This window comes from Embiotoca jacksoni, unplaced genomic scaffold (genome assembly GCF_022577435.1).
Source record: "Embiotoca jacksoni isolate LCO1_2020_lvr unplaced genomic scaffold, fEmbJac1.0.p SCAF_3, whole genome shotgun sequence".
NCBI lineage: Eukaryota > Metazoa > Chordata > Actinopteri > Embiotocidae > Embiotoca > Embiotoca jacksoni.
In genome coordinates, this window is record NW_027185381.1 from 5,575,379 (window position 1) to 5,603,324 (window position 27,946).

The 27,946-nt window shown below is 39.2% G+C and overlaps 3 protein-coding genes and 1 long non-coding RNA gene across 8 annotated transcripts; 2 read left to right on the plus strand and 2 right to left on the minus strand.

Moving 5' to 3' along the window:
• Positions 1-171: 171 nt before the first annotated feature.
• Positions 172-9,916, minus strand: znf143b (zinc finger protein 143b). Of its 2 annotated transcripts, none has more exons than XM_069162829.1 (15): positions 9,481-9,916; positions 8,014-8,126; positions 7,312-7,500; positions 6,979-7,059; positions 6,111-6,307; positions 5,533-5,601; positions 5,322-5,438; positions 5,043-5,118; positions 4,589-4,714; positions 3,790-3,969; positions 3,341-3,568; positions 3,030-3,175; positions 2,115-2,267; positions 1,584-1,712; positions 172-528 (listed from the first exon to the last, which is right to left on the minus strand). In XM_069162829.1, exons 1-15 carry the CDS (start codon positions 9,519-9,521, stop codon positions 445-447), a joined length of 1,929 nt encoding a protein of 642 aa, XP_069018930.1. In that variant the 5' UTR covers positions 9,522-9,916; the 3' UTR covers positions 172-444. The 2 variants fall into 2 exon arrangements, with proteins under 2 accessions (XP_069018930.1, XP_069018931.1); XM_069162830.1 differs by lacking the exon at positions 9,481-9,916 and adding an exon at positions 8,779-9,405.
• LOC138206253 (uncharacterized) lies at positions 9,731-13,224 on the plus strand. The gene is made up of 3 exons (XR_011178928.1): positions 9,731-9,822; positions 12,249-12,330; positions 12,710-13,224. It is a non-coding gene; the product is annotated as an uncharacterized lncRNA (long non-coding RNA).
• A 2,603-nt stretch (positions 13,225-15,827) lies between these two features.
• On the plus strand, positions 15,828-18,766 carry LOC138206254 (nuclear receptor-interacting protein 3-like). Its single transcript, XM_069162831.1, has 7 exons — positions 15,828-16,129; positions 16,643-16,804; positions 17,046-17,128; positions 17,255-17,394; positions 17,491-17,543; positions 17,744-17,832; positions 18,152-18,766. Exons 1-7 carry the CDS (start codon positions 15,962-15,964, stop codon positions 18,180-18,182), a joined length of 726 nt encoding a protein of 241 aa, XP_069018932.1. The 5' UTR covers positions 15,828-15,961; the 3' UTR covers positions 18,183-18,766.
• Positions 18,767-24,644: 5,878 nt separating this feature from the next.
• On the minus strand, positions 24,645-27,754 carry akip1 (A kinase (PRKA) interacting protein 1). Of its 4 annotated transcripts, none has more exons than XM_069163041.1 (6): positions 27,661-27,754; positions 27,418-27,493; positions 26,491-26,653; positions 26,286-26,360; positions 26,060-26,179; positions 24,645-25,523 (listed from the first exon to the last, which is right to left on the minus strand). In XM_069163041.1, exons 2-6 carry the CDS (start codon positions 27,423-27,425, stop codon positions 25,374-25,376), a joined length of 516 nt encoding a protein of 171 aa, XP_069019142.1. In that variant the 5' UTR covers positions 27,426-27,493; positions 27,661-27,754; the 3' UTR covers positions 24,645-25,373. The 4 variants fall into 4 exon arrangements, with proteins under 4 accessions (XP_069019142.1, XP_069019144.1, XP_069019145.1 ...); XM_069163043.1 differs by having other exon boundaries at positions 26,491-26,683; XM_069163044.1 differs by lacking the exon at positions 27,418-27,493.
• Positions 27,755-27,946: the final 192 nt, after the last annotated feature.

Here is a 27,946-nt window from a genome sequence, read left to right on the forward strand (position 1 = left end):
TGACAAATTTGCAGAAATGACATTTTGTGTTATGTAACTTGTTACTAAATCTACAACATATATCTGACATTTCTTTTCTGAATGGAATTTTTTTTTACCTGTTCAGCTAAACTGAGATGTTTGACAAGGACTAAGGTGTTCAAAATCAACTGCAGTCAATTAATCACACAATCTTTTTTCTTTTTTTATTAGAAATATCATTAGCTGTACACTGCACTGTGCATTGTGCACCATAAACATTAGAAAGCATTTTTTTCCCCTCTCCCATATTTTTGGTTGAGGGACAAAATAGCATAGCAGAACTCCAGTAATCAAAATCCTATGTACACATAAAAGCTAAGTTCTTTCGAGGAAAAAACATGGGAGGAAGACTCATGATTCCTCTCACTGATATAGTCCATTTGAAAGGGTCTCACTCCTGAATTATTGTCCATAAGGAGTCTATCAATCATCCAGGCCCGGTGACTCTCCTTGCTGTATTCTTGATGCTATTCTGATGGCTTCCTCCAATGAAGGCTGATCACTGAGCTACAGAGGAAAAAGAAAACAATGCAAATAATATAAACAAATGACCAACATTTCAATAACTGTTAACCAATTAGCACTGCTGATTTAATCCCCTTATTCTGCTCCTCTCTCTAGGCTGCTGAATTTCATGGGTCACTGTCACAGTGGAAAACTGTTTGCTTTGTAATTAATATGACAAAAAGAGCACAGGGTGTTTAAAGAGACCAGTATGTTTCAGGGAAAAAAAAGGTTAATCATGAGAACGGCTACCGTTGATGCAATAGAAGCCCCTGAGGGGTTTTAGGCCTAAATAGTTAATTAAGTATTTAAATTGAATACAAAAGTGCAAAATGTAACTAAGATACATTTAGTTTTGAATGGATACATGTTTTTTTGTGGAGTGAATTTGTTTGATGTAGAGACAACCCATGTTTTTTTTTTTTTTATTGTTACACAATCACCCCAGTGAGGAAAAAATACAGACTTAAATGCAGGGGAAATTCCCCTTATTTCCTTCTGCTTTTGGTGATAAGAGTTTGTACTGGGGTGAAGAAAAAAAATAAATAAAAGCACAGCTGTAAATCATCAATACAGCATTGGCTTCCTTTTTTTTGCAGAGAAAGGTTGATGTTCAACATGAAGTTGGATTACATGTGAACTCACACATCTTTTAGTTTTGGTTTAGTTGATGATCCTTAATGGAAAGCACCAGCAGGAGGGCAGCAGTACACCTACACCTTCTGAGATGGACCACACCCACCCATGACTTTTATAAAGGATTTTAAGCAAATAGCTCAGCAGGGTGGGACCTGGGAGGAGATTATTTGGGGTATCACTCAAAACTCCGGTCAGTATCAGATAATCACTGAAAAAAAAAGAAAAGAAATTGACACAGAAATTGCTGAGCTTGCACTTCCCAGGAACCAACCAATTTTACAGATGTTACATTTTCTACATTTTAACAATTTAATGTCAGGTGTATCTAGAGTTCTTTTTTTATAAAGTGAACGAAACAAATTCGCTGATTGGAATACCCTCCACCCGTTAATTCACTCCTATTGTGTCGGTGTACCCACCTGCACAGCAATATGAGTGCCGTTGGAGGTGGCCAGCAATGTGACAGGATGAATATCATCCGGCTCTTGGCTGTAGCCCGTGTCCTCCACAGTTTGGAATGAGGCCATGTCGGGTGTCATGATGGCCACCTGAGGGCAACAGAAACATTTTTACTCAAATTGAAGCTTCGATATTGGGTCACAAATAAATTATGCAAAGCATTTGGTGCTGTAATGAGGATTCACCAAAGAAGTGGTTGTACACTGTGAAGGTTAAGTGTCCAACAATCAGCCTTGAAAAGGAAAAACACCTGCATACTGTTGTGGTGTGGCTGTTTGTCTAGATTGTAGTATTTTAAGTAGTTAAGTTATGGACTCTTTTATCCTGAGTTTCAGTCTTTATTTATATTTGTTTTAAGAACATTCAGCTCAATTAAGTTTAATGAAGTTATGCATCAACATTTTACACAACAGCACATGAAAGCTGTAGAGATGGAAAAAAAAATAATATTCTGGCAATGTTTTTGTACAGTCTATTGAAAGCTTATTTACCTGTTCATCTGAGCCATCTGTTGTTACCATGGTAACAGAGTGAGCACCTTGTGTTGCCAGTTCGTGGGCTGGGATGGTTATTGTTGTGCCTTCTTGGGTAACCATGGTGATTGTGCCACCCATAGCTTGTAAGTCTGCTTCAGAGATACTGACCTAATATGTAACACAATACAGAGTGAGGAAAAGTCAGTTTTACAGTCATCATTCTGGCACAATACTTTAACTATGTTAACTCGTGTTTTTTGACATTTATTTCTGCCCCATGTCCATTTTAATAGTTATACCTATGTACTTAACAGTGATTGAAGGGTTGCAACCTGTAGGTCTGTTGGGTTATGGTGAGAGATTGTTTTAAGGCCTGAGGGATCTTGTAGGAATTGAAATCTAACAATTTCAATATTGTTTACAGTATACGTCAGTGTTATTAGCGTGGATTTTGGGGATGACAACTGGTGTTTTATGAAGGTATTTATGTACTACAAATTGCAAAATTCTTTCCTGAGCTAAATTCGATAAGTAGCTCTGAAAAACTGGATCTGTAGGAGGCGTGGCCTTATGGCTATGTGGTGTGTCACATGGACAACCAGGGGACACTTAGGAGACCGGCTAACAGTTGGTCTATGTAGCAGGGACGGAGATGGTAGTCAAGAGTTTAATTCTACAAAACTCTCTGGGGTTGGGGGTGTGTGTGTGTGTGTGTGTGTGTGTGTGTGTGTGTGTGTGTGTGTGTGTGTGTGTGTGTGTGTGTGTGAGAGAGAGTATCAGTTCATAGCTGTAGCCCTGCTACATACTGATGGTTTTTACCCACAACATGAAATTTGTCAGAAAGAAATTCTGGTATTAAAATGTTGACGGCAAAACTGCGCTGAACTGTAACATGTTTACTATTTGTGATGTTTTGCTACAGTCTCTTACCTGCTGTTGGGTTCCATCCTCCTGCGTTACCAAGGCAACATGCTGACCAACCATGTCTGAGCTCTCCACTGGAACCTGCTCTGAGCCAGAGTCTTCTGCCTCAACCACAGCTGCTGTGTAGCTCACATTAGGGTCATCAATGGCATCTGATTTGACATTGAAAGATAATCAAATATTACCAGTTGTTGCAGCAACTGGAAGTTTGATCTAATCTTATACACTACACAAACCTTCTTTAAAAAAAAAAAAAAAAAAAAAAAAAAAAAAAATGGTTTTAAGAACTTACTCCTTGTCATTATATTCACACTGACCTGTTGGTGGTTCAAAGTAGGCCTCCTGCTCCTCCTCAATGGGCTCGGTGTCATTGTGCGCTGTGCGTTTGTGCATGGCGAGTGTGGAGATCTGCTTGTAGGTCTTCCCACAATGGTTGCAGTTGTAAGGTTTGCACGGTGTATGGACAACATGGTGTTTGTAAAGGCTGGAGTATTCTGTGAAGCGCTTTTCACATCCAGGCACTGTGCATACATAAGGTTTTTCTCCTGGAGAAGTGGAAAAGCAGTCAAACAATGAGTATTATTTATTTATTATAACTGTTAAGAAAAGTGTGAAAAACACTTTTTATTCACGTTATACAGGAGCACAAGATTTACCTGAAGCTTGGTACACAGAGAACTGAAGCAACTCTAAACCACAGCTTGCTGAGCTGTTGTTAGTTAGTCGGAAGAAACCAAATAACAGACTGATGTGTGAAAGGACTCACCGGTGTGAATCCTCATATGGTTCTTGTAGTTGGTGGCACTGGCGAATGACCGTCCGCAGCTAGGCTCAGAGCAGTAGTATGGCCGCTCTCCGGTGTGTGTTCGGATGTGAACTTTACGGATGTTGGAGGTGGTGAACGACCTGCCGCAGCCTTCGACTGGGCATTTGAAAGGCTTCTCTCCTGCAAAACAAAAGATGGAAGATGCAGAAATAAGAGAAAAGTCAACAATTCACAATTTTCAATCTCAATACAATGCCAAAACTTGTTGTGTTGACATGAGGACAACACATTAATCAACTTAAACTTTGTAAGATGATTTTAAAAAAACAAGCCTGTCAAAGAAAAGAATCGCAGGCGTTCTACACAACAGATGCTGGTATAATATTGAAATACTGAAAAACGGTATGTCTGTCCATTAGTCCATATAATTCTTTTAATGACACAAGTCATTAAAACTTCGATATTTGTATATTATTTTAAAAATAAACAGCAGGAACTTGGCACTGTGTTCTTGTGATGGCCATGTGCCTGCCCTCCTCGAGCAACAACACAACCCCTCCAGTTGTTCAGCCAATCCTCCCACTTGAAAAAAACAGTTGTGTCAGACTTTGTTACTGTACGTCTTTGAGCAAAATAAAATTGTTTCAACCGCAAACACTCCTCGAACAGCCTCAAGGCCAAGCAGCCGTTACCAGCAAATGCAGTTAAACCCTGTGCCAGATCTGTGACACAGTGAGACATGAGAACTGTGTTACATCTAAATTATGCTTGGTAAGCGAGTTTCAGAGTATGGTTGTACCTGTATGCGTCCTTGTGTGCTTTTGAAGGTCTCCAGACGTTTTGAAGGATTTACAGCAGTTCAGCTCCTGACATCTGTATGGCTTCTCCCCCGTGTGTGTGCGTGAGTGACTCTTCAGTCCATACCCTTAAAATTGCCAGAAAAAAATGGGCAGTTCAGAGTCACTGACAGTCAACTTAGTCATTTTTCCTGATGAATACACTCCTATTTTAATTCGATCACATGCTGCAGCAGCATAAGAGCAGTCAAGCCCAGTTTTATTTTGATCGCAATAATCAATTTAAACTCAACAGTTCATTTGTCAAGAATGTGATGATGGTAATTGTGGGATTTTAATCAAGTTTAATCGGTGAAAAAGTTCCATCATAGCCTGAATATCGTTTTATTCTGAAATATACAAGCTGGCAAATAAATAAAAGTGGACTATGAGAAAAATGGAATCCCTCATTGTTACCTGTTGCAAACTTTTTCCCACAGCCAGGATAGTCACAGACGTACGGTTTATCTCCAGTGTGGGAGCGCTCATGTACCTGCAGGATGCACAACCAGAACTGTTTAGCAGTGAGGCTGAAAAAGTAAACAAGTAGCTGAGCACATGATTGGAAGATGCTGCGGGGCAAATACTACCTTTGAACAATCATTTGAGGAGGCACAAGCAAAGCAAGGCAGAAAACATCCTTCATGAACTCGTACGTGCACACACACATACACACACACACACACACATATATACCTTGAGGTGGTGAGCAGTGGTGTAAAGCTTTCCACAGCCTTCATATTCACAGCGGAACGATTTTTCTCCTACGTTTGAGACTCTTCCTGGCCTGTTGTCTTGACCCTGTAACACAATCTGACAGGCAAGAAGCACAATTTAGACCTGAAGGTTCAACCTAAAGTAAAAGGAACAAAAATAAATCAATAAAAAGATAATATGGATATGCTACCCGCATGTGGACACCATTGTCTGCTTCCACTCTGCCAAATGACCCCAAGGAATTTTCTATATTCTCCACCTGGGAGGGAATAGAAAGGACACCTACTTTTATAGATTATCACCAAACTTCACAACCAAAGAAAATAGGTCGTCACACAACAGGTACATTTCATTATGGTGTATATTAGCAACACATTTTTGGATAACAAATGGAACACCACAATTTCATTACAGAAAAATATAAAAGAGTAACAATGCCAGAGCAGAATTTCTCCACAGGAAAAAATAAAAAGTAAATTGGAAAGTATTTGAATACAGAATTTAGACATAATCTCACTGACGCAGTCAAATTAAACAATGTGTGTATGAAAAATAAGGAGTAAAAAAGCACAGATGCAGTACAGCGTCAATAGATTATTCTAAAACAAAGGAAAAAAAATCTGAACACATGTTAATGAAGACCACATGGGGAAATATAAGCCCGAATAATAACCTTGAATTTCCAGTTCACCTTTGATCTTGATTCTGTTGCTAATGACAAGTTAGTCAAACAGGTACCCCACCAGTATAATGAAACAGTGCATTTACCTTAGTGGTGTACTGTTCGAGCACGCTGATGGTCTCCGGGTCGATGGCTGTGGCCTCAGCCTGGAGGTCTGCGATAGTGCCATCAGCCTGGATGGCCAGGATGGTGTTGGACTGGGGCATGTGCACTGTGTGCTGGATGTAGGCAGTGCTGCCGTCCTCCAACTGTACTTCCTGCAGGCCGCTCTGGTCGTATGCATCTGCACAGAAACGAGGAGAAGGGTGTAAACAAAAACAAAAAGAATGAAGAAACTGGGCCAGGGTCCAGTAAGAAAACTGAGAAGGTCAGAGTCCATATTCAACCTTAACATTACTTTGTACAAAGTAAGAGATGAGATATTGAAAATCAAAAGGTGAGCATGTCCTGAAGCTAGAATTTATCTATAATTATGAATGTAATACACATTTCAAGGTCCATTTGTTACATTTCTTTGAGCCTTTTTAACTCCCAGACCTAAAATATTAAATATAATGTTGGGTTTTGCTGTCGGCCTTGTCCAGAAATGCCACAAAACCCCATTTCTACACTCAGCTCAAACAAAGCTAGACACAGACACATACCAGAATCCAAAAACTGGATGGATGGCATCAGCGAGCACATTACTTACCTGGAGGTTGTAAAACGGTGTTATAGAAAAGCAGCACTAAAGGCAGACTGCATTGAAAGTATGTAAGCCACGGATTGAATTTCAACTCTTCGTCTTCTTTTCTCTTTCTTCTTTTTTGTCTCTCTTTTAACATAACTTGTTATGATATTGACTGTCCATTGGTATGCAACGGATGAATAAATAGATAATAAAATGAGACTATTCATAAGACAATTCAAGAAAAAGATGACAGGAAATCGTGTTGCTAGGGTGTAAATATTTACCTTTGGGAGTGTGAATATAGGCAGTCGTGCCATCTTCTAACTGAACCGCCTGCCCATCTTCCAGCTGTAAACTGTCCCCTCCTTAAATACATACATAAAAAAAGAGATTAGTCACTTCCACCTCAGCAACAGTGTGTGCTTTCTTTCCTGTTAAAAGGTATTATGTCACATAGATTATATTCAATTTAATCACTGATTTACATTATCCCACAAACTCGTATAATAAAGGACGTGCAGAATACTATCCAGTCTCCTATTAGTACAATGCAGCATTATCCGTCTCTCATTACTGAAACACTGCAGGGATTTTTTTTTTTTGTATGTGTGTTTTACCTGCTTTAGGCATGGACACATGCTGAACATAGGCAGCAGAGCCATCTTCCAGCTGGATCACCTGCCCGTCCATTATCTGTCCGTCTGAAAAGGAACCTTTGGAGTCGTGCTGGATATATGCGGTGGATCCATCAGCAAGAGTAACAGCCTGCAGGCTCACTGTGTCCATGCTCTCCATCTGATCACCATCTGGGAAACGATTTGATAATGGGAACACTTTAACTGTCTGCTTAAGAAGTAATGAGATCATGTTAAGGCAGATGCAAAATCTCTGACTTAGTTTGCCAACTTTCCCACAGAGGAAAAGAAATGAAAAAAAAACAAAGACTGGACTGCGGTTAGTGAAGTAACCAAACGACTCATTTCAATTCCATCTGGACAGCTAATACAAATTTGAAGTGTGACAATTAAAATGGAATTAGGTCCTTCGTTTCTATTGTATCCATTGTGAGTGGCTGATCATTGGCTGATTCCTCATATATTCTCAGGTTATGGGTGTTTATATTAGGCCAAGAAGAAGGCATCTGACAGCCAACAATTGCTCTAAAAGCTCATTACACCACCTAACTATTTACTTTCTAAACTTTTGTTTTGACCTTCCAACTTGTTTTAGCTTCTACTTTTTTTTTGTTTTTTGCATACAATTATTGTATGTCAGTAAACGGTGTTATAACAATGACAAGCTCAAATTTGGGAACTCACCTGCCACTGTCACGGCCTCTGTCAGACAGAGTGTGACCGGCTGCCCATCCGCATCATGAAACTCTGCCATTCCCTGGGAGTCCCGGTTTATCTGGGCCAAGAGCATGCTTTTGCTGTTGGAGGGACAGAAGCAGGATATTAATGTGAAATGTACGCAGACCAGACACACATCGAGGCAAGCACTGACAATGGGGATACTTTACAAGACGTGACAGCTAGTGGTTAATGACAGTTCAACACTTCCAATGCCAAGTTGACCTAGAGGGAGGGAAGGGGGAGGGGGTGATCAAACACAAGCTACTGTGCAATTAAACCCTGGTTCACCCCCAGTTTTTCTAAGAATACACTCAAATGATGAAGCTAATAAAGTGGTAACTGTACATGTGATACATGTGATACATGTACACGTACATGATGTGTTGTAACTTGATCAAACATAATAACTACTGACGTAATGAACGTCTTACAACAGTTACCTAATTTGGGTCTATACAAGTCTCAAGTTCAAGTCACAGAAAATGACAACTTCAAGGCCTTCAAACATATACAAAGACCCCCTTTTTTTTTTTTCCAAATAAATTATAACATATCAGTTATAGCATTAAAGTTGGCGTTTTGGACGGTTCTTGTAGTTCTTGTCTTGTTTACCTCCTCGTTTAACTAAGATAGTGTTAGCTGCTTATATTAATGGCATACACGTCATTTGGAGGCATATTTCAGTAGTTATATGTTATGATTTTCTCTGAAGTGAATGTGTGCTGCTACCTCTCTACTCTCTAATTCCAGTCATCTTCTGTCTCTGCCCGTTTCTGTTTTTGGCGCTTGTTGATTTGAATGTAGCATTTTGGGCTAGTTAGCTACGACGTAGCACAACTATGACTTGTCACGTTTGTCAGTTTGTTATAAAACACAAAAACAAGTATATTGGACCGGTTCTAGTATCAAGACCACCGCTGAACGGTTTACACATTGACAGCGTGTCTGAATTGCCAAAAACTTCACAGACACAGCCGACGAAGCGATGTCACATTACGGAGGCAGCTAGGTAGCCACTATGCTAACTGCACTGCTAACTACGCCAACCAGAGATTTCACGACTTTTCAGCGGTTGATTGCGACGTGTTCCTTTGAGGTTTGTGGTAAACGAGGGTGCAGTCGTCTGAAATAAATATGTACACGCAAAGCAGGTTCGGTATAACAGTCGGAAGGCTAGCTAGCTCTTCCCTCAGCGCTTCCAATAGAGTTCAACTAAACTACGATGCAGTTCGGAATCAAGAGCGAGGAATCCATGAGCTAATTAATGATAACGTGAGCATTTCGGCTCGGTGGATGTCAATTTTTATTTTTTTTTCATAAAACAGCATTCTCCATTCTTTGACTGAATCCCAGCTACAGCCCGTCACTCCCTCTCGCAGTTATGGCTGTGGGAATAATGCACACTGGGTAAAAACCAATTTATATACTAACCTCCGAAAAATTTCCAACAATTCCTCCTGTTCGACCACCATGCAACAGTGCAGGAAACGATCGGCGATGTCCACAACCCGGAAACATGTATGACGACACAGTCCTCCAAGTGTTGTCCCGCCTATTCCCTGGTAATCAAATGTGATTGGTTACCGAGTCTCCGAACACACTCCTATTGGTCAAGCTGCGCATCCATCGCGGGCCAAGTCGAGCCACTGTTTCTGTTATTCAGCCTCCCGGGCCCCTGGCAGACGCCATCCCGCGTCGGTTTGCGTATTGTCTCGGGCTTTTGACTGTACAATGCGATGTGTCGTCGTACAAAATAAATATTTAAGCCTCAAGGTAAGACGACAAAGAGACGACTCTGTAAATTCTGAGCGACTGTGCGCCACAGTTTTTGTTTAAGTGGGCTCCTCAGCGACATAAACAGCGATGTGTGGGAACGTTTTTCGGCATCCATGTTGAAAACAAGGTCGTGTGGGAAAAAAAAAGGGGAATGTGGGCAATGCAGTTAAAAGAGGCTCGGTGGGTTGAAATGTCCAGCTGACACCTGACAGCACAAACTACACACAACACATCTAATTAACATCTTCCAAGTCCTCCAATATAGGATTTCAACTCATGAATACACAAAACCTCAATGGACTGATACATAGTTATGAACTCAAATATTCATTGAGAAACGACACACAACTAAAATAATGGCCCAATATACTAATGCATCTGGAAATATGCTGTACAGTAAGTTTTGGTGTATTGTCGTTTATTTAGAAATACATAAATGCCTTGGCAACGACTACATGTACAAGTATTTAATAGACTTTACAGTATTTCTACATTAATATTGTAATACTTCACTACCACAGAGATAAATATGCATACTTAGATGTTGGAGGCTTCTTACTAATAAGAAAAATGTGTGAACTGGAAAATGTTATTTCGGCTCAAAGTTATATCATCTCACTTAATAACAGATCACCCCTTAAAAGCCTGGAAGAAGCATTTATTAAAGTACTTTACTGACAAATTTCAGGTACTTTTTTTTTGAGTATTTTCATTCTTAAACTGAACTACATTTCCCTGGGAAATATTGTAATTTTTACTCCACAAAATTTTCTGGACAATTTTAGTTATTCTACAGATTATCTTTCCATGCAAAGCCGGTAAACAGTTTATACAAAAAAAATGTTTAATACAATTTTAGATTACACTACCTCAAAGTAAAAAAAACATGAACAATTGAGGTGATTAGTCCAATAATATATATGAACTATTTTGAGAAATTTTAAAGCAAAAAAAAAAAAAAAAAAAAAAAAATAGCTTTTTTGTTTTTGCATTATTTTGATTAATTTGTAACCAAAATATCAAAAATGATTGATTACTGATTGCTAAAGGTTTTATGATAATATGAAAATGATCCTTAGCTGCAGTTTGAAACAAAATAGTTAAAACTGAAAATGCTGTTTACACCTTAGTGCATCAGTAATGATAATGTAATAATGATATGTATAATATGCATGAAATACCACAATTTCACCACACAAAAAAATTTATGATATGATATGTATCAGAGTGGACCTTTTTTCATTGAGTTTGTTTGTTTGTTTTGTTTTTTAATTTTGATACTTTTGTACATTTTCCTGATCATACTTTTATCTAAAAAAATTATTTTCATGCTGGAATTTTACTTGTACCGGAGTATTTTTTGGCAGTGTGGTATTCATATTTTACTCAAGTAAAAGATGTGAATAAACAAAGGTTTGGTCATGCGACATTGAAACACTGAACCAACAGAGCATGCTTGGAAGCCATTTAAAGCAACTTCAGAGAAGCCAGATTGCTCAAAAAGACTAGTGAGAAGTATAAATAGTATTTGATCTACTGCATCTGCATTTCTGTTCTATCCAAGTTTTTTATTTGTGCAAAAGAAAGCAGCAGGCTGTATGTCTGTAGAGATAAAGAACCCTGGAGATGCTGTACATGAGTGGATGTTGTAGTTTTCTAACAGCAGCTTCAAGAGATTCACCTCTTGAATTCAGTATTGTAATGTAGAATCAGTTAACATGGTGATATCATCAGTCTACTTATTGATTGTGTGGTTTCCATTTGCCTTCCAGGACTATTGAATAGCCAATCCAATGTGTTTTCGTACATGTTCCTGGTTAGAGCTAGAACTGATGAAGGTAGAGTGACACTACAGCTGCTTCCTACAAGAACATCTGGACTCATTTAATATTGAGAAATATTTTAACTTTCTTTTAGTATTTATTTAAGCATAGGTCACCAACAAAAATCAGTGTCTGGTCTTGTATGATACTATAATATCTTGCTCCATGGACAATGTAAACTAAAAGAGCTACACATTCTGTGCACAACTGCTGCTGATGTTTTTTGACTAATAGTTTGATGATTCGACTGGGATGTCTTTTTTTAAATTTTGTTTATTTTTTTAACTGCATCTGATTGTAGTTGTGAGTCCAAGAGAAATTTCCTGCCCAGAAAATTACTCTTATGGTGGGTTCAATGATGAGCTGTGAAAAAGCTGCAATACAGAAAGATTGCCACCAGAAGGAGTTCTCACACCGTATTTAGTTGCTCTGTATCACATCCTGTATTATGACAGAGTAGTTGGAGGAAAAAAGGTTGAGTTCAACACTGTTAAGTGTGGTGCTTCCTGTTTTGCCATTATGGGATGGATCTCACTTTTGATTTTTCATGATTCTTGTGTTCTGCGCTAAGTCAGTGAGTGTTGCTGGTTTACCTCTCAGACCGCCTGACCGAAGATGAGAGAAAAAGAAGAAAAGGACTCCTCCAGACTTCAGGACTTAACCTGGATGCCTCAGACACAAAGTAAGAGACTGTTTCTACTTACTATAACTGAACTGATTGTCAGCTTACAGCAGTAAAACAAAGCATTAAGCAGAACTATTAGTGCACATTACAGTATATTGGCCCACTGCAGGAAAGTATTCATGCATTTTTCACAAATTCTCCAGTCAAATTGTGAATTAATTTTAGTTTTAGTTATGAATGTCTAATTTACATGTTAACACGTCACGGATTCTGTTATTTCTGTGTAATAGTGCTGCAAAAGTGCTTTCCAGATACTAAAGTGCAACATGCAACAAGGAAAACATTTATTTTTTTACTCCCCAGTGCAAGAAAAAGAAGGGAAGTTGACCTTGTTATTGTGTTGTACAGACATTAAACTTTTTCCCCTTTTCTTTAGGGCCAATTCAGACCAAAGATTTACGACGAGACAATGTGAAACTTGCAACATTCAACCTGCCAGTTTACACTAACAAGAAAAGCAACTCGTCAACAAATCTCCGTACTTCTTTTTTCACTTCCACCTTCTCAGGCTAGATTTAATTTCTAGTAACTCAATTACGTGACCTTGAGATGTTTCCCACCTCCATCATTGAAAGAGTTAAAATTTATTTGTGTTTTGAGTCCTTATTTAGACTGCACAGAGTTTACTTTCATCTTGCTGCACTGGCCAAATGAATGCAAACTGGGCACGCTCTAATGGCAGAGCATGTGCACCCAGATGACGTCCGGTTTATCCCGACGCTAACTTTATTGGGGACAGAATAATTCAATCACACTTTCTATTTAATTTATCCACAATTTAATACAACAGTAGCGAAGCTAAAGGCTAATCCTGTGACCTGAGCATACCTTATCATCGACAGAGGTTTTGTAATTACTGACTTTTAAAAGGGTGAGACAAAAGTTTAACACTGCAGGTTTTAGGGAACAGTTAACATTCTAAACTATACATTTTAGCATTACTTGATGGTCATTTTTAATTTTGTGTTATATTTAACATAATTTCAAAACCATGAGAGTTGACCTGATGCTCGGTAGTCGCTCCATACAAGTTTTAAAGAATGCAACCCCCATGGGCACCTTCCCCCCAAAATGAATGATGACTGAATTAATATGCATTTAGTGGTTAACAGTGTTGACTGTAATGATTTATTTATAACAGATTTAAATCGTATGCACAATCTGTGATCTCTGCATATGTCATTCATTTTTGTTTCAAAAATTGTGGCGACCATGTGAGGCTTTCACATTCAATTCATTCTTTTAATTTATTTTTGTTTTTAATCAGGGATAATGCTCAATTGCATGATTAATAGAAAAAAAAGAACTATTCTGTTGGAGGTTTAAATAAATTTGACAGGCCCAGAAGCAGAATTATTAAAAAAAAAATTTAAAAAAAAAATAATTAAATAAAAAAAAATTTAAATAAAAAAATTTAAATTATTTACCTAAAAAGTAAATATTTATTAACAACAACATTTGGTCTTAAGAGATTCAAGAATGGTTTCCAGTAGTTTCTCTTCAGCTCATTCCTCGTGTGCAGAAGCTTCCAGCTCACTCATATTGTTTGGTTTCTGCGCTACATATGCCAGAATTGCAATTGGAAATGCACAATAATTTGATTTTGACTGACAGGCAGCCCAAAAGTTTCTTTCAAGTCTGAGTCAGAAACAGCAGTAGCTGAGTAGGAGAAGGAGGGTCTGTTGTAAAAATGATTCCATGTGTAGACGTCACTTTATTCCTGAAACTCCTGTCATTCTGTCATTTACTAATGCAAACAATACTTTACGTGTTTAGGACAAATCATTAAGGGCTGACTTCTTTTTTCTCCTTAAAGGCACTTGACTGACCACAATTTTTTTTTTTTTTTAAATGGAGGAGTTACTTGAACAACTGGTAAAAATCACCCTTTTGTAGGATGCTGTAAATATGGGCTTGTACAAAAGGCTGCACAGTAACATATTTGTTTTTTCTTTACTCAGCAATATTTCTCATTTATGTCTTTAGCTTTAAAAGCTAAAATGCCCTCTCATTTTGTCTGCATTCCCGTGTTTAAACATCCAAAGAAACACAAGTCTGAAGTCTGAAAGAGAGTATAGTTATCTTGAGTGCCCAAGATTAGAATTTATAATAATTCTAAAATGTTACGTCAGAGCTGTTCGGATTGTATGTGAGAACAGACGTGTCCTTTATAAAGTGGTCACCAAAGTGTCAAAACCAACATAATTTTTTCTGGGTTTTTGGGGTCGTGGTTTGGAAATCATTGAAATGATGAAGAATAGAGAGTATCAGGTGAGTGTGTGTATGTGGTAGTTTTCTTTTGGTCTAACCTGTAGGATCAAACTTGAACCCCTGGAGTTTAAAACGTCCTCCAGTGAAGCTGAAACAAGGAGAATTCAGACCAGCACAACTTTGCCCCACAAATAATTATTTAAACATTTTGAAAAAAATTATTTAACAGCATATATTTTACACATTTAGTATCTTCTCAGCACTCATCAAATACACTCACAGCTTAAATTTCCCGGTCAGGAAGTTGAGACATACCCAATAAAAAAAATGAGCTTTTGGTCTTCTGTGTAAAAGTGCAGTTGAGCTTACAAATTGACCAACTAGAGTCCCTCACGCACACGCACACACGCACAGATATACTCTTTTTTTTCTCGGAGTCACGATTCAACAAAGTGACGTATTTCCCCAGTGTTTTCAGTTGCAGGTGCGTCAGGCGACAGTCTGAAGGATACCGGAAGCTGTTGTCAAAGTAAAAGCTCTGATTTAATAGGATACTTTAGGTACACTACCAGCGTTTAAGCCTAACGAATATACGGGTAACTTTAGCATTTTAATAATTTTGTTATCACTATCGTTCTTTTATATATGTCTTTTTCATTCCCCCACAAGATACTTTTAACTGCATTTATATGAATTGGTGTCATAAATTAAACTCGCCCTGCCCAAATAAGCATCTGGGCCTTAGTGGATTAGCATGGCTAACATACTATACATAGCCTACTATTGTGCCTAATATTACAGACTGAAGGACAATTATGCCAATGATATGTGGGAAGAAACGTTCTAAACTGTCTTTCAGCTGTTTCTCACTGTTAATAATGTACAGTCTACAAGTAAACTGTTTCGCTTTAAGGAGTTAAAAAAAAAAAAATCACATTATTATTATTATTATTATTATTATCACTATTATTATTATTTTCAAGGTGATTAGGCTACATTCTTTATGGTATCGAACCTATGGTACTACTAATAGCCTAAATCAGGGCTATTCAAACTCAGAAGCAAGAGGCCAATAGGGAAATCACGTAACAGTTTGTAAATTAATGGCTACAAATAACTCTTAAAGTTAATAGATAAATGTATCACTTTTACTTTTACTCTATATTCAAGAAAATTAAAAGGGACCAATCATTAGAATGTGGAGCGTGTTGGCGAATAAGTTTTATTTTGGAAATTCAGACCAGAAGTCATATTTTTAACTCTGCCAAACTTGACTACCTTCATTGCACTGACAAGATGGGGGAGTATCCTCCGGTGGACTGAACGCGTCGGGGATTCCTCATTTGTGTACAGGCAGGTAGAAAACAGTGGAAACAGGACACACCACCGCCCCGTTTTCTCTCACCCAGCCGCCGTCATGTTCACAGGGGTGCGGACGGAGAACCGGGGGGAATCAGGGGTCCTGGATGCTGCAGCTGTGAGGCAGCAGAGGAGGCTGAAGCAGGCGATCCAGTTCCTCCATAAAGACTCAGCTGATCTGCTGCCTTTGGATGGACTGAAGAAACTGGGCACGTCCAAACAGGGGGTGAGCCTCATATCAAAGGCCTTCCATTATATCGTGCCACTATAGACACATGTTTGGATAATGAATTAACCACACTATTAGCTCTATCACAGAAGGGCAAACCACATGCAAGTAATGATGACAGAGGATCACAGCTTCTTCCTTAATTTACCAGAATCTCATATTTTCTCGGTGTATTTAGGAATTTGTAGCTCATATAATAATGTAATAGAATAGCCTATATAGCTAATGAGAAACAATAAATGGTCTAAAATGTATGTTTCAATAACAAGTAGCCTAATGTGTTCAAACTTTTTTTTACAATATTTGCCTAAGTGTATGTAATACAAAACAAAATAGGTCATACTTATACTGTATTATATATTAATAATAATGTACTGGGCCATGAAGAAGGTTTGTGAAGATCATCATAACAGCTTTATCTTATATCTTAGATCTGTTTATGAACTCCAACTCCACATGGATGAGGTATTTGTTTAATTGTTGATTGTATTGTTTTTATCTCCTTTGCAGCAGCCACACAATATTCTCCAGAAGCGCATGCTGGAGTCAAAGCTGTCCCGGGGCAGGATCAACATGTGTGGTGTAACGCCAAACAATGGAGGACTCCTGAGACAAAATTCACATGAAGATGAGAAGGAAGAGGAGGAAGACTTCATCCATGTGCCCTGTAAGGTGGGTGGAAGTTAATACTTAAAAATATTACTTTAAAAAGATGCACCATTACAGTTATTTCTAAATTGTTGTCAGTAACAGGCTTTATGTACATGTACATAAGACAAGTGTTTAGAAGGGACCTTTTAAAACACAAAGAATTGCTGTGAATCTTTCGTTCAAATGATGTTTTGTTCTTTTCTGTTGCGCCAGTGTTTTTTATTTTCTCCATCCTACATCCATCCTCTCTGTCTGTTTACAGTGTTTAGGACAGGAAGTGAATGTGCTTATTGACACAGGGTGCAAGCTGAACCTGATGTCCTTGCCGACTGTGGAGAGATTGGGGTGAGATGACTGCACATTCTCATTATCTGCCCATTTGACAGACAACCCTCAGCTATGAGTAACTAATGCAAACATTTATTGGGCGTAAGAGAGAGAGACTGTTGACTCATTTTGTTTCTGTTAAAGTTTGAAAGAACTGGTGGAAGAAAGCAAAATGGAGACGGATGGCTTGCCATTTCAGCGTAAGCTCTGCATCGACGGTCACATCAGGGAGCTCAGCCTGACCATCGGACAGCTCAGGATAATGTGCTCATTTGGCGTAGTGGGTAAGAAAGAAGATGATCTTTACTTTAGCAGAAATGTCAGACACTTTTACATATCATGTCATAATATTATTGCCCACCAATCCCCTTTATTTGCAGAAAGTAACAAGCCACTCATGTCCCTGGGCAGCAAGACTTTAAAGTCACTCAAGGTAAATCATTGGATTCCCCAACACTACCACTGGCTCACACAGTCGATCACCCAATCCCAAGAGGAACATTTCAAGACTATCAATCACATAGTGCTGTAAATACAATAGATACAAGCAATGAGTCCATAGACTGACCAACTAACAACGTGGCTTGCTTTGCTGTTACCTGTGTGTTAATGTGTAACGTTTTGGGTTTGCAGTGTGTAATAGACACTGAAAATCAGATGTTGGTGTTTGGATCAACTGTGAGGGAGCAAGTTCAGTTTGCCAAAAAGCCATTCATTGAAAGGTAAGATGGATATTTGACTATTTTATCTGTAAGAGAGTTTTTGTTGCGCTCTTTTACGTTGACCCTGAATTATACTCCACATAATGAAAAATAATTTTGATGTAGCTGTTAAATGAACCGTTTTGTGACAGTGGCACAGCTCTACTGGTTGGACAAGTTGCGCATCACATCCTCTGCAAACAAGTGCACATACTGTTTTCACAAATAAACTAGAAGATAATGCTTGTTGAAGGTTCACCGGAGAAGTAGGTTGCCATAATTATTGTGTAAATCTAACCAAACCCTTTGTGCTTCTTCTTTACTCCTTTTTGCGTAACAGCTCCTCGGACTTCAGAGATCTGGGTTACTGATCCCCCCCACACATACACACACACACACACACTCACACCCACTTACCAAAAGCAATAGCACCATTTACTCTTACAACTAGATGCGTCATTGGGAACATCAGATTTAATCTCACACACTCTTACTTTCTCTCTGACAGTTTGTTTGCTGCATTTTGGAGTCAGATACTCCTCAATGACTTTTACACTAACACTTCCTCATGTAGCATTGGCATTATTGTAGTCCAAAGTATGTATCTTGTATTAGCTGTCACTACAGTAGAATACGTGCTGTTCAGGTAGTTAACAGAAGCTGTTGTGCTGTAGCCTTTAAGATTCTGATAGAACTGTGATAAGCTTTGTATCATACAAATTAGTGTCATTCTGCAGGCATAGAATTTAGCACAATCTATTGCATACAGATTACCTGTTTATCTACTGTATTTTATAATGTTGTTAATGTATTTTCTAGTCCGAAACATGTATTTGCATTAAGGTCACTGCCTTTTAATGTTTACAAAATGATAGTCACACTTGTGATATGTTTTATCACGTGACTGTAGCAAACGTGCAGCACTGAATATCAAATAAAATCCCAAATTATGTGATTTTCTTTTCTGTCTTTACTTCATCTTCAATCTTACATAACTAGCTCCTGTGCTATTTTATGAGAGCCATTTATGAAACTGGGCCCAGCTAAAAATTGGCTGACATAATTAAAGCTGTAATAGGTGGTAAAACAGAGGAGTTTGAGCAGTAGAAAACTCCAGACACTCCAGCAGGGATTAGTGTTATTTCTCACCACTACTTTTTCACTTATGGTTATACCATAGCAACTGTAATGTGACAGTAGTGTTTGGTAACGCACCCTGGTCAGCTGACTGGCAGGTGAATAGCCCCTCCAGTGGCAACAAAGAAGACTGACTCATTCCTGAGCATTTCTCCATGGAAACTGACATCAACAGAGAGGTGAAGCTGTAGTCTGCAGCTTCCTGTGATCAACACTGTAGGTAATGAACTCTCACAGCGCTATCTGTTAGATTTTAGTTCAGAGTAAGAAACAAAAAGAGACTGTCTTTTGTCTATGCTGTATGTAGCTGCTTCCTTTATTGCATGTCATGTTTTTCCAATCACAGAAGCAGAACTGGGTTGCCTGTTGTTGGCAGCCGTAAATGACTAAATGGCTAACATTCTGTGCACATTTGTGGAGGCTCAATTTCACTGGTGGAATGTAACTAACTGCATTTACTCAAGTCCTGTACATAAGTTATTAATTATTACAAAGTTATTAAAACTTCACACTTTTACCCCACTACATTTATCTGCAAGCTTCAGTTACTTTGTCCATTCAGATTATTAATACAAAGACAATGAGTATGTTGCTGGGTTGTTCCCAGAAAAGATAAGACTTCAATATTCTGCTGCCCAGCAGTTTATACATTTATATGTAAAACAAATCAAAATGAAGCATACTTTCACCAGCTGCAATATTTAAAGTGATATACACATTAATGCATAAATTATTATAATCCACTATTACTCCTTGTCAAGTGGGTCACTGTGCATTGTGGGTAATTTGTGTTAATAATTTTGATTTTTTTTTTTTTTACCTAAAGAGTTTGAAAGTGAGATGAATCACCATATTACATGCATAACTTAATTCATTAAAAGCATTTTTTTGGTTAATACATTTCCTATGTACATGCATTGAATCATAATAAAGAAATCGAGCATGTCTGAACAGAGCAGATTTAATATTTCACATAAAACGAGTGAAAAATGTACTAAATTCACAAAGTTCTATTGTGTTTTGAATTCCTTACATTACAATGTTAAATTTGGACTAAATATGGCTCAGTACAGTTTCATGTCATCCTTTCCTCTCCCTCACTCCCAACTATAAAATAATGCATAAAAATAAAATGAGAAAGTAACATTTCTTCACTTAATTCCACTGTCAGGATGGCATCCTGGCAGGCAGGGGCCTCTGAGGCTGCACTGATTCCATTGTTTCTGGGCAGGCAGAGATGCAACATCACTTTCGTCCTGGACAGCTCGGAGAACATTAGAGCTGTTCTGGGGTCAGTGAAACGCCTACTGATCCACACCCTGCTGAATAAAGCTTCTCTCAGAGACTCTCTCTTCAACATCGTGACATTCTCTAGCAAGGTGAGGTGGGACTGACTGCTCATCACAACACAACAACCTATTACAGGGTCTTACATCTCAGAGTATAGGAAAGCTGATGTTTATTTGTTGGGGGAATATATGGGCTGGTGACACTAACCTGGTTATGGGGAGTATTACTTTAAAATTCTTTATTGCTCTGAATGGATTAATGTGCTCAACACACTTAATACAAAATTTACAAACATCTTCGGAGTAAAATCCTTATTGTGGCCTTAGGGTGACACAAAAAGAAAACTCCAGGGTTTATCCTGTGGGGAGCACTAATGCATTGGGTGATGGATTGATACTTCATTACAATTTGCACATTAGAGTTCTACATTTCTACATAAAAGTAAAATTATTTGTCTTGACAATGTAACAAAGTTCAATGAGTCACCAAAAAGTCCTGGATTCACTCTCTTATCTAGAGCGAATCTTCTGTAAATCACACAAAAATGGGACAAAGTCATTGTTCTGCAGCTCCGGGGTGGATTATCAATGGAGCAAAGAGGACAACTGCACGGGGACCACAGCCTCCTGAGAGCACCAAAAATCCCAGTATACAGTACTTAAATAATACCAGTATTGGCTAATGTTGTGGTCCTGTCATCTAGAACTCTGCTCACATTATTTTAAATAAAGTGGTGTCAAATAAATTTGCCACTCCAGAGATTTAAAAGCATGTTATTCCAGTCACATCTGAAGGTAGAGTTTTGAGTACTGAGTTATCATTTTTTTTTCACCAAATACAATGCCATTTAACGTTCTGAACAAATAACCTTTATACCCGTTTGTTTATCAGCCGTGAGCGGATAGTGCCTTGAATTTACTGAGTCTCCCTCTCACTTTGCAGGTGAACTGCTGGTCCCACCACATGCTCCCCTGTGTTCCTGACACAGTGTACACAGCTCTGTCCTGGATTCACTCCATCAACTGTGGCCCGGGCAGAGATCTCCTGGCTGCCCTAAGCATAGCTCTGACTGACCCCGGCTGTCAGGCTGTTCACCTGCTCTGCACAGACGCCCCCGAGCAGCCAGAGGCCGTGCTAAGAGCCCTACCTGCCCTGGCGGCCGGGAGGCCTGTGAACATGTTCTACCTGCAGGACTCAAGCAGTCAGCTCGACAGCAACACCCGAGACTACCTGCAGTGTCTGACCCAGGCCACAAGAGGAAGCTGTTATTTGATTCCATTTGATTTAAGTGGATTGTTGGAAAAGGTACAGGCGAACTTGTTGAGTGCTGAACTGTTAGAATTGTTAAATTATTTGGTAAATTATTCAAGTTAACAAGACAACAGTTTTTCAAAATTCCTTCAAGTGCTGATAGATCAATCGAAAAGTTACCGACATTATTGACTTAATGTTGAAGGCCCAGTTCCCACAGTGCATCAGTACTGTGTACTCAGTATGGAAAAATGTTTAATGAGACATGAGTAATTAATGAGTATTACTATCCAAATACACTGGTGTGACTGTGGGATTTTGTGTACATGTGCTTCTGTGGATGTTGTCAGGTGACTCCTCTGAATGTTGCTCAGAGCAAATCATCAGTGCCAACTGTCTCCCCAGCCACATGTTGCTGTCCATCCTCCTCTGTCATTGTACCACCCCTGCTAAGGTTGGTTTGCATGGTTGCACTTTGTTTTTTTACACTATAAAACAATGTCACCAAAACAGACATGTAACATTTCAAACACCACAAATTTACATTCCGGCTGACTTTGTTTCCCAGGTGCAGTATGGGTAATCCGCTCCATCCAGTTACCTCCTGCGGGCTGTCTGGTCAAACGTTGGCCAGTCCAGAGTTTTTCCCAGGATGCCGTGTGCTGGCCAGAAGAGAGTTGGATGGCCTTTACTATCAGGGCACAGTGATACAGCAAATACAGGTGAGAAGATAGTGTTTACTTACTGTATGGTATCACATACAGGTAGGTACTGGGGCACCAACACATGATAGTTTTTAACCCAACAGCACACTGAATTTGAAATGAAAGGGTGTTTGGAGAGATATTACATTAATTAGTGAAATATGGACCTTTTCTATCCATTTGGATTTAATTTTAGGACAATGCAATGCAACATTGATCAAATATACAGTGAAGGCAATCAAATGAAACTTCCTCAAAATCCTCATTTTAGCCTCATATTCACTGTTCTAAAGCAGAACAGCCTCCAATATACACTGAAAAAAGCACCGCTAAATATTTGCTGTTGACACCTTCCTCCCATGTATCTAAACTCAGGGCCGCAAAGGAGTTTGGGTAGTCGAGTTTGACCACCCAGCAAGTGCTAGTTTGGGTGTGGTCTCCTCCCTGCGCCAGCTGGTTTGCACACTCGACATGGTCAACAACATCACAGCTGGCACACACCGTCTGGTACCCGGTGATGCTGTCCTGTCGCCATGGGAACCAGATCTGAGGAAATACGGTCCGGGTCGAGTGATGGCAGCTACAGAGCACAGAGATGGTTTTAGTGGTATGGCGACAGTAGTGTTACATTTTTACAACCATACTTGTTGTGGATTACGGTCCTCGAGAATACAAAAGATAAAAAGTTTAAAAAGGCACAAATGTGAGACAAATTTTTGTCAAATTATTTTTGTGATAAGTGACTGATCAGAATCAGTAACTCACTCTGATGTCTCCTTCTTCTCCCCTGCAGCTGATCCCGTTATAAGCCTGCGGGTGCTGATGTGGAACAGTTGTGTGTCTCTAATTCCTGACGGCTTGGTTTTGCCCATTTCAGCTGCTCATCATGACAGAATAGTCAGGGAGCTGCAAATCCTAACACCAGTTCCTGGTGGATGTTGCGGCTGGCTTTGTGCCCGCAGCTCCTCCTGCACTCCCCGGCTGTTCTGCACCGACCGCTGCCAGACAACGTCTACTTCTTGCTGCCGTTTGGCCACAAAAAACTGGCCCTGCATGGTTCCATCCTGCTGCAGGGCCGGAGTTGGAAGAACAGATGGATTTGACAGGGCAGAGGAAGATAAGCAGGTGGACTTCAGAGATCCACATGCGAGGAGGAATGAATCTGAGGTGCTATCTTCCTCATCTCTTTCCGAAGATGGGACCAGAGCATCGATTTCCCCCACAGTAAAGCTGAGGAGTAAACAACAGCGTCCTCCCTGGAGGTACTGGAGAAGAACTGGATCAGAGCCACAGCACAGACAGCCAGGTGAGAAACAAGACAGAAACTGACTGGATAATTTACTGGGCGTAAATAAAAGCTTCTGGTTTGTTTATTAGCACTTTAACATTCAAAGTTCAAACAACATTGACTTTAAGATATCAGATTTACTGTAAACAAACGGGAACATCGTGAGAATTACAGTGTATTTTGATGCGATGTGTTTACAGATTAATCTGCTTGCCGTACACCAAAAATAAGGAGGAGGATGTCCTTCTTTCAAAACAGACAGAAGCTGTTGTTTAAATTTCGCAGTCTATCATCGTAAAATTATGAATGTATGGCACTTTCATTGTTTTTCTTTGTAACCATCTGTTTAAGTGGATTTTTCAACCCACACTCTAGGACAGCTTACATTATGTCTTGTTCTTTAGCAGGATGGTAATTATGTACAAAATTATATATAAAAATGACTGTTTTCTTTGCTTTAATATAAATGGAGATTGGAATAAACTTTACAGTTTGAAGAACCCTACTGCAAATGCAATAAGGCTATAAGTAATCTCCATTGTGGTCTGAGTTGTTTTCTGTAATCATATTGAGAAACTTAAATTAAAGCCCCAGGCTCTATGGATAAAGTTATTAGCATGTGTATGGCAAGCAAGCGACTCCAAAACTATACCATGTATCAGAGCGAGTGTCAGATTTTTCTACAAAAATGCATCATTGCCATCAGGCTCATTTGAGAGATGCTCTTATCACAATAGAGAGCTACATATGCATGTAGATTTTGGTGATAGCAATATACTTTAGGGTGTTTACATATTGCAAGTCATGTAATTTATAGTACTGTACAAGAGATCCTGGTCAAACTGGATATATATATTTTTTTTTTTTCTGAAGGCATCGCAGTACCCAGGAGGACATCGCAACCTGTCAGGTTCAGCTTCCCTGTCCCACATACCAGTGCCTCGCCCAATCACAGCTCCCTGCTTCAGTCACTTTCTGCTTCAAAAGGAAGAAGAGCGAACGTCAGAGACGTTTTTGGAACAACCAACTTCAAACCTCGACCACCAGTGGGGCGGCAGTCTTTCTCTAGCAACAAAACCACTACTGTTTACACATAGTGTATAGAGTGTAAAACATGACCACGTATGGCCATTATGATAACGAAAAAACACACAAAAAATTGATTTAAAAAAAAGAAAACAAAAAACTTTATTTTAATATACTGATGCGGTATTAGTGCAGGTAAAAACAGGCCTAAGTGCATTACATGATGTTCTAGGACAAAATTTGGACACACAATCTAAATAAAACACCTGCAATGGGGAGCGAGGGAGGGGGGAGGGGTTTACAGATAAATAAACATCCATTATATTCAAGCCTTCGTCAAATGAGTTCACACAATGCTAATTATGCCTATCACCACCAATTAAGTCCCTTTGTATTTCACAGTATCTGGATTACATTCTCTTGTTGGCTGGATGAATGCATACTGGTCTACTGGGCATGCTCTAAAGTGTGAGTGAGTGAGTGTGAACCAAAAGACTTGTGCTTCCCAAATTGCATACTTTCCTTCATATACTTACTTGAATTTCAATAGGGTAGTGTCTCAAATTGCACACTTCTGTTCTGCACTTACTGGAAATAGCGGCAACATCTGAATGCTATGATGTTTTTGTAATTACTATCACTGGCAGGAGGGGGAAACAAAAGTTCAGCACTGCAGGCTTAAGCAAAATGCAATAAAATTATGGCTTTTCAGTATCCAGCAAATAACACATTTTCATAGCAAAATAAAATGTAAAATTGTAATACAAAAATCTGTAAAAACAAGAAAGAAACACGCATAAACAGCATCAGCTTTGGTCAGCTTTGTTATTGAAGGTTAAGAGTGACTGGCTTGGTCAGGTGAGGGGTCAGAGTTTAAAGGTCAAGTTGATGCTCTCTCCAGCCTTAATGCTGACTAGCCGAGTCTGCTGCTGTGACTCCGGCATACTGGCAGTGATGGCGTACGTTCCAGGTGAGACCTCGATGTTAAACTCTTCCCCCGCTGCTGACATGTGGCTCTGAAGACAATGACAATTCAAATCTAAAGATTTTTATAGAAAAATTCAGATTTTTTTTTTTCTAAACTATTTTAGATTGATCTGAATCTAAACTTTTTGGCAACACATGGGTCCTTCTGAAACCCACTCCAACTTCATTACAAACTACATCCGGTCAGCATTAAACTGTATCTTTGATATCAGCATTGAAACAAAGGATCTATTTTTTTTTAAGTACTGCTATTACTGGCATTCCCACTGAAAATCAACACTGGCTTTTTAAAGCTTTCAGCAACATTTTTTGGTTTGCTATATGATTGAATATGTCTTCAACCTGTCCGTGCAAATCAGTGGCAGAGCGTAAGTTCACTCGTTGGCTGGTGAAGAACATTGAATCCAGTAAGTTAAAAGATCCTGATATCTTTGTCGTGACTGTGAGGCAGTTGTTTGCAAACACATTAGCCTCATTTAGAATATTGCTCAACTGTCAAAGCTTTGCTACTCTGAAGTGAAAGCTTTATGGGACTTTAAAAATGTTGTATTACTTAGTCCCTTACATGTTTGCTGGTTGGCAGTGCAGATGTTGTCTTCCCAGCTCCTGGCCGCGTGTGGAACCTGGACACATGGTTCTTTTCCATGTCGCTGGGCTCAGTGGAACAGCTGGACTCGTAAAACATCTGCAACAAAGATACAATCTGCCTTTTTTTTCCTCCCCTGTCTGTAGCTGGAGACCCACACAGGGGGTACAGGCTGACACATGAAATATGAGAAATAATTACAGACCTTGCAATGATAGGTTGTCTCTGCCATGAAGTCTGCAATGCTTGCAAAGGCATCATCTAGCTCTGATCGGGCTCTCTGGAAAAGAAGCATAAGAAAATGGAACTGATTGAGAGACTGGGAGCTGATGTGACATCCAGTTGAGGAGCATTCAACAATCAGTTCTTGGAGTAGGAGCAATATAAAAAAAACAAACAGTTGAAGGCACCTTGACAGCTGGATACACATCTTCATCCGTCGTAGTGGGAGTCTGAGATGCACCAGAGCTTGTCCAGTCTACACTCCGCCTGGACGCACGGTCCAGCACCTCCAAGCCCAGACTGGCAGAGCGCCGCAGCGAAGACTCCAGCCAAGCTTGCCTTGCCATGAACCTGTGAAATATAAACTCATGTGACCTTCACCTGAGTGGAGGAACAAACAAGAGAGACCTCCATCAGCCACATTTACATCAAATAGACTTAAGTTGTATACCTGTCTTTTCTAATGATTTGATATAGGGCTGATATTTTATATAATATAGAATAGATAGAATGCAACAATTGCAATAATATAAGTGATAATTGGTTCTATTTTAAAAAGCAAACGTGCCAAAATGTCCCGCGCTTCCAGTTAATCAGAAAATGATTTGATTCGTTTTCCATAAAAGTCAATGCAGACCTCACCTTTGGCTCCAGAAAAATATGAAGGCTATTCTACACCAGCAATAAACAAAAATGTTGTTGTACACCGAGTTGACGAGTGAACTGTTGGTGCGGTGCAAAGGCAACCTTTGACAATAAATTAATTTGTGGAGAAGACACAAGGCTGTCAATGTGCAACATCTTTGTTGGCATTTTCCAGGGCATTTTATAGAGTAATTAATTTGAAAAAAAAAAAATACTGAGCAGATTAACAGGAAGTGAACACAGTTGCAACCACAATTGGATATTCGTAAAAAATGTAAAACAATAACAAATCTTTCAAATCCTAGTGGCAAAATAGAAATGATAACATTTCAGCATGAGCAAGAAGCCAACAATTAGAAATGTAGCTGGTGCACGTGAACTGAAAACAGGCAAAACAGCGCATGCGTGCAGATTAACGCCCCACGAAGCCACGATCAGCTGGTTTGACACTTTCATCAAAAGCTACTTACTTTCGCATTTAAACAGAGAACAGTTTCCCCTCACAAGACGTGAAACGATTCAAGCCGCACGCGTCGCATTTTGTTCCTGTGTTGTCACAACAACGTTAATGTTTTATATATTTTCAACAAATCGCATAGATTATTTACTTGTTTACATGTGTAAGGCGCTCAACGACTGCTCGGCGGCTCAAGAAGTAAACAGTTTACTGAATGCAAATCGTCACACAAAGCTGTGCTTCTTCCTACAGTTACCTTTGCAGTACGCAGTCCTCCCATTTCCCCCGTTTAGCTCGCTAAATTCAGGCTTCACACCGCGGATGTTACAGCCGTGCTGTTTTCAAATGACACGACGGGAAACCTGCTGGCTAAGCCCCGCCCCCCAGCAGTGGAGGAAGTATTCAGATCCTGTATTCAAGTAAAAGTAGTGCCAAATACTGCACAAATCAATGTCATGTATTTATGAGTTTACATAAGTAAGGGAATTATAACGTAAGCAGAAGTAGATTAAAAATAGAAAGTGATGTAAAAATACACAAGA